At 37.8% G+C, this 15,370-nt stretch overlaps 1 protein-coding gene and 1 non-coding gene across 2 annotated transcripts; one reads left to right on the forward strand and one right to left on the reverse strand.

The window, feature by feature from the left end:
• Positions 1 to 2,988: 2,988 nt before the first annotated feature.
• LOC146905616 (uncharacterized) lies at positions 2,989 to 15,129 on the forward strand. The gene is made up of 3 exons (XM_085728588.1): positions 2,989 to 3,321; positions 3,556 to 4,067; positions 14,586 to 15,129. The coding sequence occupies exons 1-3, from the start codon at positions 2,989 to 2,991 to the stop codon at positions 15,127 to 15,129; spliced, it is 1,389 nt and encodes a 462-aa protein (XP_085584714.1).
• Positions 3,352 to 3,458, reverse strand: LOC146905617 (small nucleolar RNA R71). The gene has a single exon (XR_015020802.1). It is a non-coding gene; the product is annotated as a small nucleolar RNA R71 (small nucleolar RNA).
• Positions 15,130 to 15,370: the final 241 nt, after the last annotated feature.

The raw sequence follows: 15,370 nt of genomic DNA on the forward strand, positions 1-15,370 counted from the left end.
CTTTCTTCCGAATCTTGGACCAAGCTTCCATGAAATCTTCTCTTATTCCCGTAGGAGCATTGGAGTAATGGAAGAAATAAGGAGATGTAGCAAGATAGATGGGCTTCTCTTTCATCGGAAAACCAAATTGTCGCAAAGCGAGCTCCGGGTTATAGTTGATTCCACCTCGGGTACCAAGAAGAGGTACATTAAGAAACTTCCCACCACCGAAGATAATTTCTTTGACCCTAGCGGCGGGAGTGAGCCAAACCACTTCGTTAGGGGTGAGAGCCATAATCTGCTGTGAAATAGTCCAATTCTCTGGATTATCATGGAAAGACTTCGGAAGGTGCGAAATAAACCACCTATATAGGAGAGGTACACAACAAAGAATGTATCCACGACCCTTGCCGGATCGATCGTGAATAGCATGGTATGTGTCAGCCAGCAAAGTAAGAACCAGATTCTTGGAGCGGAAGATCATAATAGCATTCATATCCACGAAGTCATCAAGATTTGGAAAGAGGATAAGCCCATAGATGAGTAGTGCAAGAATAGCCTCAAGAGTGTCCTGACAAGTGGTTTTGAGATTGGCTTTCTCAAGTAGATACTTCGAAGTGAACCCTCGGATGTGAGCCTTAGTGACAAGATTCTTGGAGACATCAGAGGTCTTGAGATGGAGCTCCTTAGCAATGACCAAGGGAGTAGGGGGATGCTCAAGACCCGTGAAAGGTGTCCCCTCGGCAATAGATAAATCCATCAAGCAAGAATAAGCCTCGAGTGTGGGCACCAACTGAAAGTCGGGAAAAGTGAAGCACTGATAATCCCGATCATAAAATTGAACTAGAGTGTGTACAAGCTTCTCATCCGAATTAGTCCGGAGAAGAGTAAGTAAGTCCCCGTAACGACGTCGAAAACCGGTCGGATCCTTGACCTTGAGTGCCAAATCTCTCAAACTAGCCAAATCAACCTTCATGAACTTGTAGGACTTAGTCTTCCCCATTCCTACAATGTTTACAAATTCAATTTGTCTAAGCCCTTCGATAAATGCATGAAAAAGGTTTATGCATGTATGCATGTATGCATGTATGCATGATCACATTCAAGTACGGAGAGAACATGGTGGGTTAAAGTTTAAAGTCAAGGAGCCATGGGTGGACACGGTGTCCGGTGATACTAGGGCTTTGGGTAATAGTAACCGGGTTCTACAAAAGGTTCCCAAGTCGCAACCTCTCCTACGTATATCATGGTGCCACGAGACAAACACTCGCTCCATGATTATCCGTAAGAAGGTTTAACTTGAGTGTAGCATCGCGTGACGACTAAAACTCGAGACAAACACTCGGTTTAGCCTCCACACTACATCCTAGAAAATGGCCATGGATGGGTTCGGTTATCTACGGTCCATAGCGTCATAGAACAATTGGAAGCAAAGTGCCTAAACGCGACAAACACGCGCCGACAACATCAACCCCCAAAATGCCTCAGCTATGTGGGATTGATCGCATAATCCAATTCACGAGGCAACCCTTGGAATGAATTGTCGACTATATCCCCCTAATGAGTCATAGATAGTCTAATTTATTGCCTTATTTAGTTTAGTTTTATTTTAGATTTGATTTTATTTTATTGCATTTTATTTTAGTTTAGAATATTTTACTTCAAATTGTGTTTTATTTTATTTTAGGAATAAATATATGGTGGAAGGTGCCTTGGAGCAAAATAAAGAGGACTGGAACAAATACAGCGCAAGAATACGAAGATACGGGACAAAAATATGTTCCCCCAAAGTCAGAAGCTTGGCACGGCCCGTGCCAACATGTGGCACGGCCGTGCCCGTCCCAGAATCCACTTTTGCTGCTTTTCTTCAAGCCCAAGTTACCCTGTTGCAGCTTTACCGTTTTATCCCTTTAGTTGCTTAGTTTCTAAGTCGATTGTAAAGCTATAAATAGAGTAGCTCTCCACCATAAAACAATTATCCTTTACTTTGTTTATTTCAATTGCTATTTTAATAAAAGTCTTTATTTTCCCTTTTACTTTCTTCGCAATTTACTTTACTGTTATTTTCTCTCTTCTTCCCCCATGTCTACGATGAACATGAGTGAGTAGACTTCTTCGTCTTGGGATTGTTGGGGAGTCTAATGACCCAATCCTAAACAAAACATGTCTAAACCCTAATTTCTATGTAACCCTAATTTCTAATCTAAATTCACCGTCTTAACGTGGATTAACAATTATCAAACTGTGGAAGCGAAAGTGGAGGGTTTGATAATCGTTAATCCATCATCCCAAACATCAATTCATAAAGCGAGAGCGGAGTCTTGATGTTGGAACAAGTGAATCTAGACAATAATTGCAAAACAGTGAAATAGTCTTTGCAATTATTGAGACAAAGAGTAGTTTCAATCCTCCATGCATCTTCTAGTAATCATGTCAGTGAAATAGGCTTGGTTACTAGAAGTAAACTCTCACCGGACTTTCATCGGAAAGGTGAGGGGCTAAGGGAAACCGGTCTTTAGAAATTAGTGTGTAAACCATGAAATTAGATGTTTAGGTTTTGTCTAGTGAAGGATTAGTCATTATGATGAACCAATGATCCTAAGGCCCCTTTATTATTATTGTTTTTACCTTCAGCAATCAAACTCTCTTTTATTAACTTTCTCTCCTCTAATCATTCATTAAAAGTTAATTAAGTTGAACAACTCCCTAGCGGAACGATAACTCTACTTACTACTATTACTTCGATAGGCCGTGCACTTGCGGTTTGGCCCTATCAAGTTTTTGGCGCCGTTGCCGGGGAGTTAACTAATTTAATTAGCTTTTTCTTAGTGATTAGAATTCTCTCTTCTTTCTCTTTTCTTTTTATTTTTAACTTTTTATTTTTCTGTTATCGTTAACTTCTTGGGTTCTCAACCTTTTATGCGAAGAACTAGAAATCAAGCGGTATTCATACCCGAGATCGAAAGGTTCTTACATAGAAGAAGGAGAGCAGCACAAAATAACACCGCCATGGCCAATCACACTCTCAAAGAGTATGCAACGCCGTCTACGGCTGAGCCACAAGCTGTTATTGTGTACCCAACGGTTGAGGATGACAATTTTGAAATTAAGCCTGCCCTACTTAACTTGGTGCAGCAAAACCAATTCTCGGGATCCCCCACTGAGGATCCCAATCTTCACATCTCTGTTTTCCTACGAATTAGTGGAACCATGAAGGAGAACCAAGAAGCCGTAAGACTTCATCTCTTTCCCTTTTCCTTAAGGGATAGAGCTAGCGCTTGGTTCCATTCCCTCGAAGTCGGTTCCATTACTTCATGGGATCAGATGAGGCAATCATTCCTTGCCCGTTTCTTTCCACCATCTAAAACCGCTAAACTTAGAGACCAAATCACGCGGTTCAACCAAAAAGATGGGGAATCTCTCTATGAGGCGTGGGAGCGTTTCAAAGAAATGCTAAGACTTTGTCCCCACCATGGCCTAGAGAAGTGGCTTATAGTCCACACTTTTTATAATGGCTTGTCTTATACCACTAAGATGTCTGTTGATGCAGCTGCAGGTGGAGCACTTATGAATAAGAACTACACGGAGGCGTATGCCTTGATTGAAGACATGGCTCAAAATCATTACAAATGGACCGACGAGAGAGTCATCACTAGTTCTTCAACCTCCAAAAAGGAGGCAGGTATGTACGAAGTCTCTAACTATGACCACCTTGCTTCTAAAATTGATACACTAACCGAAAAACTTGAAAAACTCAATGTTAGTGCTATCAATTCTGCTTCTACTCCTTCTTGTGAAATATGTGGTATAACTGGTCATGCAGGTGTTGATTGCCAACTAGGTAGTGCTATTAATGGTGTTGAGAAAATGAATTATGCTCAATACAACCAAGGGATGAGACAAAATAAAAACTTTTATAAAAACCAAAATCCCTATGGACAAGTAGCACTACCCGGTTATGCAAACAACCAAAGATTCACTCAGAAATCCAATTTGGAAATTTTGTTGGAAAATTCTATTGCCAACCAAAACAAACAACTTCAAGAACTTAAAAACCAAACTGGATTTCTGAATGATTCTCTTTCCAAGCTCAATACCAAGGTTGATTCTATTGCTACTCACTCTAAAATGCTTGAAACACAAATCGCCCAAATAGCCCAACAAATGGCTACATCTTCCCAAACACCGGGAGTCTTTCCTGGTCAAACCGAAGCCAATCCCAAAGCCCAAGTTAATGTCATATCTTTTGGGGGTAGTAAGTTAGGCGAAACTTTTGCTAAGGTTAAAAACATTGGGAAGGAAAATGTCAAGCCCTTAGGTGATAAAATTGTGATAGAAGAAGCAAAACCACTTGAAGAAAACAAAACTCCATCCCCCTTAAATCCTGAAAAGCTTAAACTAGAGGGTAAGTTTGAAAAATTTGTTAACATACTTAGGAAGATTTGCATTAAACTTCCCTTTGCTGAAGCTTTGTCTAGGATGCCTCTATATGCCAAGTTTTTAAAGGAAATTTTTTCAAAGAAAAGGGCTATAGAGCATAATGAGACAATAGCCTTGGCTAAGGAAACTAGTGCAATCATCCAAGAAGCACCCCCTAAGCTTAGAGATCCCGGTAGCTTTGCCATACCGTGTGAAATTGGGAATGAAACCATAAACAAAGCCTTATGTGACTTAGGAGCTAGTGTTAGTTTGCTACCTTTGTCTCTTCTTAAAAGGATAGGGATAGGAGAGTTGAAACCTACCGAAATGGAATTAAATTTAGCTGACCGTTCTACCATGAAACTTGTAGGATTTGTCGAGGACATACCTGTTAAGATAGAGGGGATATACATCCCCACTGATTTTGTAGTCGTTGACATTGAAGAGGACGATGACGTCCCTATAATCCTAGGTAGACCTTTCCTCGCAACTGCGGGAGCTCTCATTGATGTTAAACTTGGTAGGATAGTCTTTCAAGTGAGTGATCAAATGGTAGGATACGAGTTGGAAAATGTTATGAAGGGTCCCGCTCTTTACTCTTGTTGCATGCTTAACGATCATGTTGTGAAAGAACGTTTTATAGCGTCATCTGCACAATATGATATCTTTGATCCATTCTAAGGACTCTTTCTAACCGTCAAGCTAATGACATTAAAAGAGCGCTTCGTGGGAGCAACCCACGCATTTAAATTGCTTTTGTTTTGTTTTTCTTTGTTTTAAGCGTTTTTGTAGGTAATTGTCCAAGTTGATTCGAAGAAAGTGGAAAAATTTTGAAGCCACGAAGTCAGAAAGGTGGCACGGCCCGTGCTAGGTATGGCACGGCCGTGCCAAGTTTTTAAGGCAAAAATCAAGCCCTGAAGTCAGAAAGATGGCACGGCCCGTGCCAATAGGTGGCACGGCCGTGCCCGAGCTCTACACCCCCATATATACAAATTTTTCTTTCTTCTTCCTCATTCACAAACAACAACCCTCTTTCATCTTTCAAACTTCTCTCTAAACCTCCATAACCTTCAAACCCTCATATCTCCCTCAATTCTTAACCAAATCACTCAATTCTTTCACCAATCAACCACAAACTTCATCCAAAACAAAGACCACCAATCAAAAACATCTTTCATCCATTCAAACCCATAATTCACCAAAACCCTAATCTTTCAAAACCTAACCTAAACACCATAAAACCTTAACCAATCTCCACATCCAAACCAACAAACCTTCCTTAAACATCAACCCCAACCCTAAACCAATCCTTTCCACCAAAAATCCTCCCAAACCCTAAACCTTCAAAACCAATTCCAACAAGGGTCAATGGCTTCAAGAAGAAGTGGTAAAGAACCAGCAAGCTCTCAAGGAGGACCTCCCCCAAAGAAGCAAGCACAAGTGAAGAATCATGGAATAAACTTCAAAAACAACAAGCAACGGGACAGGTATAAAATTCTAATCTCTAAACACTTGCATCCTTCTCGTTATCCTGATCCCAATACTTTAGATGTGCTAGAGCTGTTTGATGATGTTTCTAGGTTGATAGGAAAGTTAGGTTGGACTGATTTGCTGAAACCTATGCGGGGTTATGAAAACTTCACTTATGAATTTTTAAGCTCAATTGTTTTCACTAAAGATAAGTTGAATTTTGATAACCCTAACCATAGAGTTGTTTTTCGGTTGATGAATATTGATTATGACATGTCACTTCAGCACTTTTGTGAGGCCTTAGGTTTTGCAAATGAAGGATATATTCATGATCATTGGGATCCTAGCCTAAAACCGGATAACTATGACCCAGCTGCCTTTTGGACACGTATCACCGGCGTTTCCAACTATGTTCCTAGAGCCAACAAAGCTAGCAACATCCACAACCCCGTACTTAGGTACCTCCAAAGGGTAATGGCTTGCACTATTTGGGGTAGAACCGAGCTAGGAAACACTAGAACCGATGAATTGTTCATGCTATGGGCAATGCTCCACGACCACCCCGTCAATACTTGTTTTTACTTGATTGATTACCTAGACTTTGTCGGTACTAGACCGGCCGGTAGAGGAGACATAGTGGTGGGTGGCATCATTACATATATAGCTAGGTATTTTGGAGTGGGTGAAGATGAGGGGATCAAACCAATTGAGGGAAACAATAGGCTTAACATAGAAAACCTTATTGCTATGAATTTCATCAAACATCGTCCACCGCTCCATTACCAACTTAAGCTAAATATGCCAATCGTGTTTTTATTCCCTAACCCATCTCGGACTACCACCGAGGTGGAAGAAAATTGGTTGTATGTTAATGATGTGCAGGTTCTTGGTGAGCAAGATGATGAAGAGGGAGAAGGTGCTAACTTGCACCATGATGAGGGAGAAGGTGCTCACTTGCACCAAGAGGGGCACCATGGCCATGCAGCCGGTGAGCTTAATGAAAATCAAAGATGGACATGGATTCATAATGAGATCGAGAGGATGAGCACCGAGCAACAAAGGCAAGGTGTTGAAATCTCCGGCCTTCGCAATAAAGTTCAAAGGGGCAACCGTGTCAATGATGAAAATAATGAGATGCTTCGTCGGATGATGCAACACCTCCAACTTCAAGGTCCTCCTTACGGACCTCAATAAACAAATGTGAGCTTTCCTCTTCCTCTCTTCTCTTCTTCTTCTTCCTATCTCTCTCATTCTTCTTCTACTCATCTCCTTCTTTCTTCTCCTTCTACTTCTTCTTCTTCTTCTTCTTCTTCTTCTTTTAATTTCTTTTTCTTTAGAATCATTGAGGACAATGCTTCCCCTAAGTGTGGGGGGGCCTAATAAAGTGTCTAGAGTCGTAGTGTCCAAACTCCCTTGAACTTTATTCTTTTGTTTTGTTTTTATAGCAAGAGGCATAACTAAGTAGCTTGTTTTTAATGTAAATATGGCATAAAATTTTTTGTTTTGTCTCTTTCTTAAAGGTTGCCTCTTGAACATGAAAGTAGTTTCTTGTGTTTCTTATGTTCTTGCTATACCCATATCATGTTTTATTGTGAAAATTCTCCAATGAGAAAAGCACCCGGTTGCAATCCTTGAGCAAATGTATGAATATGTATTTTAAGGAACACGTTCTATCTTTAGTGTTAACTTAGACCCTTTAAAGTCTTAAGAGTAAAAGTAGTATAAGTTTGTGTGGGAAAATTAATCAAATTGTTCTTAATCGTTATATTCTTCTTAATTTGTTAATGTTAAATGGGGCGGGAGAATGGCACCAACATGTGGGGGAAAGGACAATTACATCCTAACTTCCTAATTGTGGTGGTGACTCCTTAATTTGAACTTAAAGTGAAACAAATTCATCAATGCTAGGGGGAAAGGACAATTACATCCAAAAAGACTTCCTACACGGAGATGAAACAAATAATAATTTTGCAGCACTGCTTAGGGTGATTTTGAATCTAGGGGGAAAGGACAATTACATCCGAGAAGACTTCCTACGAGGATAGATAGCCCCTAAGCATCTGCAGCCCCTTGTGCTTAATTTTTAAATTAAATCAATCTTAACTTAAATTCCCATCACTCTTATATGAAATGAAGAAAGGACTTTTCTCGGTTACTTTAGCACTAGGGATAGAACCTATTCCTCATAATATCTGTCTTATACAGGAGCAAGAAAAGGGTTGGACTGCACACACACACACTCACTTGAGACTTGATGTTGGGTAGAATAGGTTCATGAGAAGTGTTTGAAGTTGTAATTAGTGTACTTGAAGCAAGACCTTTCTTTTGAGACATATTGTTCTTAATATTGCCATAATCAATCTTTTGTTGCTACTATGTTTGTTGCCTTTTGCTTGAGGACAAGCAAAGATTCAAGTGTGGGGGAGTTTGATGAGTCATAGATAGTCTAATTTATTGCCTTATTTAGTTTAGTTTTATTTTAGATTTGATTTTATTTTATTGCATTTTATTTTAGTTTAGAATATTTTACTTCAAATTGTGTTTTATTTTATTTTAGGAATAAATATATGGTGGAAGGTGCCTTGGAGCAAAAGAAAGAGGACTGAAACAAATACAGCGCAAGAATACGAAGATACGGGACAAAAATATGTTCCCCCAAAGTCAGAAGCTTGGCACGGCCCATGCCAACATGTGGCACGGCCGTGCCCGTCCCAGAATCCACTTTTGCTGCTTTTCTTCAAGCCCAAGTTACCCTGTTGCAGCTTTACCGTTTTATCCCTTTAGTTGCTTAGTTTCTAAGTCGATTGTAAAGCTATAAATAGAGTAGCTCTCCACCATAAAACAATTATCCTTTACTTTGTTTATTTCAATTGCTATTTTAATAAAAGTCTTTATTTTCCCTTTTACTTTCTTCGCAATTTACTTTACTGTTATTTTCTCTCTTCTTCCCCCATGTCTACGATGAACATGAGTGAGTAGACTTCTTCGTCTTGGGATTGTTGGGGAGTCTAATGACCCAATCCTAAACAAAACATGTCTAAACCCTAATTTCTATGTAACCCTAATTTCTAATCTAGATTCACCGTCTTAACGTGGATTAACAATTATCAAACTGTGGAAGCGAAAGCGGAGGGTTTGATAATCGTTATCCATCATCAATTCATAAAGCGAGAGCGGAGTCTTGATGTTGGAACAAGTGAATCTAGACAATAATTGCAAAACAGTGAAATAGTCTTTGCAATTATTGAGACAAAGAGTAGTTTCAATCCTCCATGCATCTTCTAGTAATCATGTCAGTGAAATAGGCTTGGTTACTAGAAGTAAACTCTCACCGGACTTTCATCGGAAAGGTGAGGGGCTAAGGGAAACCGGTCTTTAGAAATTAGTGTGTAAACCATGAAATTAGATGTTTAGGTTTTGTCTAGTGAAGGATTAGTCATTATGATGAACCAATGATCCTAAGGCCCCTTTATTATTATTGTTTTTACCTTCAGCAATCAAACTCTCTTTTATTAACTTTCTCTCCTCTAATAATTCATTAAAAGTTAATTAAGTTGAACAACTCCCTAGCGGAACGATAACTCTACTTACTACTATTACTTCGATAGGCCGTGCACTTGCGGTTTGGCCCTATCACCCCCCTAATTCCTAAGTTCACTCAGCCCGGGCGTAGGGCTTTATTATTCTCACCCCCACACGTTTGCAAGAATTTAAACATTCATTCACATAAGAAAGCAAATAAAAGAAGCAAGTAAAAACAAAAGCGCAAGCGTGAAAATAAAGACTAGGCGTAACCCTCAAATCCCCCAGCGGAGTCGCCAGCTGTTTTATCTTGGTTTTTCGGGTATCAAACATTGATTAAGTTTGAACATTTTTAACCTTTGATATCTCCATTTTTTCTTGGGAAGGGCAAAATGTGGAAAAAACCCTTGAGAACCGAGGTCCGGGAGTTGTTTTCGCTATGGGAAGGTGTTAGGCACCCATAACGACTATAGTATCCTATAGGAACCGTCTTTACTTTCTACACACGCGCTTTATTTTTAAATGCTATTTGAAAATGTTATTTACACCTAAGGGTTTGCTAGGTTAAGAATTGGAGGAAGAAGAATGTGTCTGAATTTTTGTTTTATTGGAATTGGAGAAGTTTTGACTTCTTGCCTACATACCCTTTTAAGGGATCAAAATCCATGTAGTTCTCTTCCAAAAATTGATTTTGTTTTTGTTGGTTGATTTTAATTTTGAAAATGGAATTTTGAAGAATAAGAGAGGGAGGCCTCAAGGGCATAGGATTGGAAAAGAGTGAGGTTGGTCAATTTATTTACAAAACTCTAATCAAAGTATTTAGCAATTGTTTTATCATTTATTAAGAAAATGAAAGGGAAATTTCAAGGGGATTTTTATCCCAAGGTTTCTTTGGAAAATTATTTGAGTGAAGTTGTTCACATTTTTTGGAAAAGAGAATTTTTCTAAGTACCGTGATTCCTAAGCATACATCTAAAGCATACATTCCCTAAGCATACATCTAAAGCATACATGTGATGTGTGTGCATGTGTCGGTGAGTGTCGGTGTACATCTTTAGAGTCCATTGTCCGTTACATTGGGTCCTAGTTTACACACTACTTCTTGCAAGAAATTAAAAGCATAAAGAAAATTACAAAATCCCTAAGTCTTTGCATGCTAAGTCTTGGCAAAATTTAAAGTGCAAGAAATAAATGCTAAGAATATAAGATGGAGGATGAGATGCTTATGAAATGTATGAAACAAATAGATGAGATTGTTAGTAGAATAAGGCATAAGAAATAGTAGAAAATATAGGCAAAGAAGAGTGGCATAACAAATGGTAAAACTAACATCACAAAGAAATATCAAACATGACAAAGAAAGTAGCAAAATACTCCTAAAAATCAACCACAAATACAAAGCAAATACATGGCCTCTAATCCTCACATTTCAACAATTTTCCAAAGGTTTCATTTCAGTGTTAATAATGAGAATTAGAAGAAAGTATCAAGCCAAGAAATTATGGTGCATTTTTAAGCATATCTTGCATTTATTTTCACAAACAATATTCACATAACTTGTAACACAAGACACTAACAAAAATGCAATCACAACCACTAAAAATAGCATCCAATCAGGGATAAAACACATCACAAAATTGCATATCAAGTACCAATATCAAGTTGACAAAATATCATAGCAAAACCTAGAAAGAATTCATAAGAATTTAACAAAGAAATCAAACAAATCACAAGAGACATCACATACATTTTTATCAATTTTTTAACATGTAAAATATTCACAAAAAAATATCAAGAAACACATCAAAAATACATAAGGAATTTTTTAGAAATTTTTCAAGAGAATTTAGGCAAAACAGGGGTTTGATTATCAAGCAACAGGGTTAAAATAGCAAAAACATAACAAGAGGACGAAATCCAGCACAAAAAAAAGCCCAAGCCCGAAATCCTTGATGGACCTGGACTATCCAAACGCATCAGGAGCGTTGGATTGATCCAGCTCCATCTAAACCTAGATCCAATGGTGAAGGCGCGTCCTAGAGGTCTATATAAGCCTAACTTCACCGGTTTCCTCATTTTCCTTTCTTCTTTCTCTCTCTAACTTCTCTCCTAGTGAGAGAAGCTCTCACCTCCCTCTTCTTCTCCGTTCATCTTCCCTGCCGGTTTCTGGAATGAAACGGCCGGAAAAGATGAAGATTCATCGGAATCTTCATCAGCTCCGCCGTGAATTCCAGGTTCCGGCGAGTTTCACACTCGAATCAAAACCTAAACCACTTCTTTTTTAATTCTAAATACGAATCACGCATCAAAAAACACATGCAAGGCTTGAATCTACGTAGATCGGAGTTTTAACTTTCGGTTTTGAAAATCTTCTTAGGTTTTCAAAGTTTTTCGCAAGAAAACCTTTTAATCTTCCTCGATCTACACAGATTCGTCGATTAAAGACGCTCACGCGCCTTCGTTGAGTCTTTGAAATGAAAAACGAGAAGGTTTTATGAAGTTACCTGAGTTTACTTGGAGATTCAAACAAAGAACTCTTCGGAGAACTTCACAGTTGCTTCAGATTCTTTTGGTAAGTGTTTTGAAGCTTCTGGAGACCGAAAATAAATCGGTGAACCTTTTCTTCTTCTTCGCCGGTTCAAAACCTTGCTTCGATCCTTCTTCTTCTCTCTCAAACTTCTCTTCTGATCGTGGCGAATTCGTCACTGTCAGTGATGAATTCACACTTGAATTGCGAAGAAACTGGTTCAATGATGATGATTCATGCTTGAATCTCTGAGAACTGTGATGAATTCATTTGATTTTGCTTCAATTTTGTGTTTTGGAAATTTAGGGTTTGGATTTGGGGATGAATGTTCTGGATTGTGATGAAACGATGGAATTCGTGTTGAATTTGTTGATTTGTGCTTGTTTTGGTGAATCTGGAAAACGGTTAGGGTTTCTGGTTCACGTGTTCTTGATGAAGTTCATGTGAACTTGAGGTTTTGATCCGTTTTTCTGGAAAATGGAAATGGGAATGTGTTTGTGATGATTTGGCTCGTAATGAGTGGGTGTGTTGGCACTGTGCGTTGATGATATGGCATTTTATAGGCTGACACTTGGACCTGTAAGCCAATGAGATAATGCCACCTGTGCTTGGAGCTCTAACAAACTCGGCCTTGCTGAATTTTGGGACTTGGGACCTTTCTGCAATTTGACAAACTTAAAGGACCAAACTGCAATTTTGAAAAAAGGACTAAAAAATGCAATTTTAACAACTAGGAGGACTAATCTGCAATTAAAAGGACAAAACTGCAAAATAAGAAAAGGACTGAACTGCAATTTGAAGGACTAAAAGGACTAAAATGCAAAAAGACTAAAAAGAAAAAATGAAAGGAAGGACTAAATTGCAAATAATAATAAAATTTGGTTTAAAATTGGTAAATTGAAAATAACGTAAAGTGACACAAAAATAAAATCAACAAAAGGACTAAAATGAACCAACTACCAAATGAGGTACTTTAAAGTAACCTCTCTCTGTCAAAATTTTATGTGAAATGATCAAAATGCCCCTAGGGACTAAATTGCCTCGAAATGACTCAAATGCAATTTTTGAAATGAATTTTATCATAGAATTAAAGCAAGGATTTATACAAACTAAATGAAAAGACTCAGAGACAATTTTCAGGGATTAAAAAGAGTTTTAATACAGGAAATGATTAAAATGCCCTTTTCAATGATTTTTACAAATAAGACTGAAATAAAATGCAGAGAAATATGCAATTGATCAGAGACAATTTCAAATGACTTGATATGCAAGAAAAACCTTTGTGTGGTTTCAAACACAAGAAAACATAGACAAAATCACAATTGAAAATATTTTCAAAACAAAGATAGCAAAATTGGCAGATAAAGCAGGGTAAAATATCAGTGTAAAACAATAGCAAATTGGCAATCTTTTAAAAGTTAAAGACCATATCAGAGATGAAAAAACATTTTGAGCAAGTATTTTTAGGTTTAAAATTAGGGTATAACAACTATTATTTAAATCCAACAAAATAAATACGGGGGGATTCAAAGAGTCAAAACCGCTGCTTAATTTTCTGCAATGAAACCATGTAACTTGCTCTTTTGCAAACAGATAAAAATTTCAATTTCTAAACCTTAACTCTCTTATTTTATATCGTCAACTTAAAATAAGTAACGTGAGTTGTTTAAATGAAACGACAATCCCTGTGGATACGATACTCTACTTATCACTTAATTACTTGGTAAACGAGTTGGTACACTTGCCTAATCAGAGCATCAAGTTTTTGGCGCCGTTGCCGAGGATTGTAGATTATTTCGACTAAGCAATTAAATTAATTATTCAAAATTGTTTTTATTTTTGTTTATTGTTTTAGTTATTTATTTATAAAAATAAAAAATAAAAAAGAGGGATATTGTAATCGTAATAATAATTATTATTGAGGGTAAATACCTCTTTTCGTCCTTGCAATATTAGCGAATTCCGGTTTTAGTCCCTGAAAAAAAAAATTAGATTTTGTCCCTGTAATTTCAGATTCTTCCACTTTTGGTCACTCCTTTCATCATGTCAGCAGAATCTGCATAAATTACGTCCCTGTAATTTCAGATTCCTCCCACTTTTGGTCCCTGTAATTTCAGATTCCTCCACTTTTGGTCCCTCATTTCACGTGCCATGTATGCAAATTCTGCTAACATGGTGAAATGAGGGACCAAAAGTGGAAGAATTTGAAATTACAGGGACAGAATCTAATTTTTTTTACAGTGACTAAAATTGGAATTTGCTAATATTACAAGGACGAAAAGAGGTATTTACCCTATTATTTACAGTCACTCCCATAACAGTGCTACTTTGGGTATTTTTTCGGTTATGATTGTTTCAGGAAACGATTCATGAATAATTTTGAAACAACCCAATTCAATCATTACAACAATACATACCCTATGGAGTCACACTGATCCAATCTCTATGCTAGGTGGTATGAACGGGGAAACCCAACCAGTTCTTATGGACTAAGAGATGCGAAGCATTTTTCGTTAGAAAATGCTTACATATCATTTATGAGCACCACACAGTGAATCATCCGTTGGCTTGCAAAAATTTACAAAGAAACAAACCAAGCAAACGAACAAACGATCACACGGTTAGGCACAATGTTTAACATATCATAAGGATGCATGCTGGATTTCAGAAAGGAAACTTGTCAAATTGGGATGGCAGTAGAATCAAGAAGCAAAAATGTGTTGGTTCCTTTACAGGTTAAGAAGAAGATAATAGAGGAAAACCTTCCCTCGATTAAAAATGAGAAGGACTCAAGAGATGAAGAGCAAATAATAGTTCAGTCGAAGGAACCACTTAGAGAGCAAGAACCCGATGTAGGAACAAGTCGGAGGGAAAAAAGGGACCGACAACCCGAAGAATTCGTGAATCTCATGGGAAAACTTCAAATTATTCTTCCCTTTGTGGAGATGTTAGAGAGAAGTCCTGTTGATAGCAAGGTCATGAAAGAACTTCTCTCTAAAAAAGGGAAATTGTCAAGGGAAGAGTCTTTTGCTGGAACCAAAAGATGTAATGCCATCGTTGGCAGACAATTACCTCTAAAGAAGATGGACCCGAGAAGTTCCAATTCTATTGGGAAGTTGTCGATAAAAGAATCTCATTATGTTCTTAGTAACGACATTAAGTCTAAGCTGAGACCCATTGATTTATTTTTCTGCATGTTTATTTTCTACTAAGCTGAGACTTTCTGACTAATTAATTTCATTTCTTAATCTGTTGCTAATCTCCAAGTTTTATCTTCTAAAATTTTATTCTATTGCATTTACATTTACAACATTTCCTTTTATGCTTTAATTTTGTTTTAGTCTTAGGAAGTCATTTCAATGCGTTTACAATGGAGGCTAGTTTACCCTTACATTCAAGAGCACAATACTTTCTGGGGCCTGCTACTAAAGGTATTTATAGGATCACCATCTC

Source organism: Medicago sativa, chromosome 7 (assembly GCF_051527215.1).
Source record: "Medicago sativa cultivar Bolivia chromosome 7, Bolivia_mono, whole genome shotgun sequence".
Taxonomy (NCBI): Eukaryota; Viridiplantae; Streptophyta; class Magnoliopsida; order Fabales; family Fabaceae; genus Medicago; species Medicago sativa.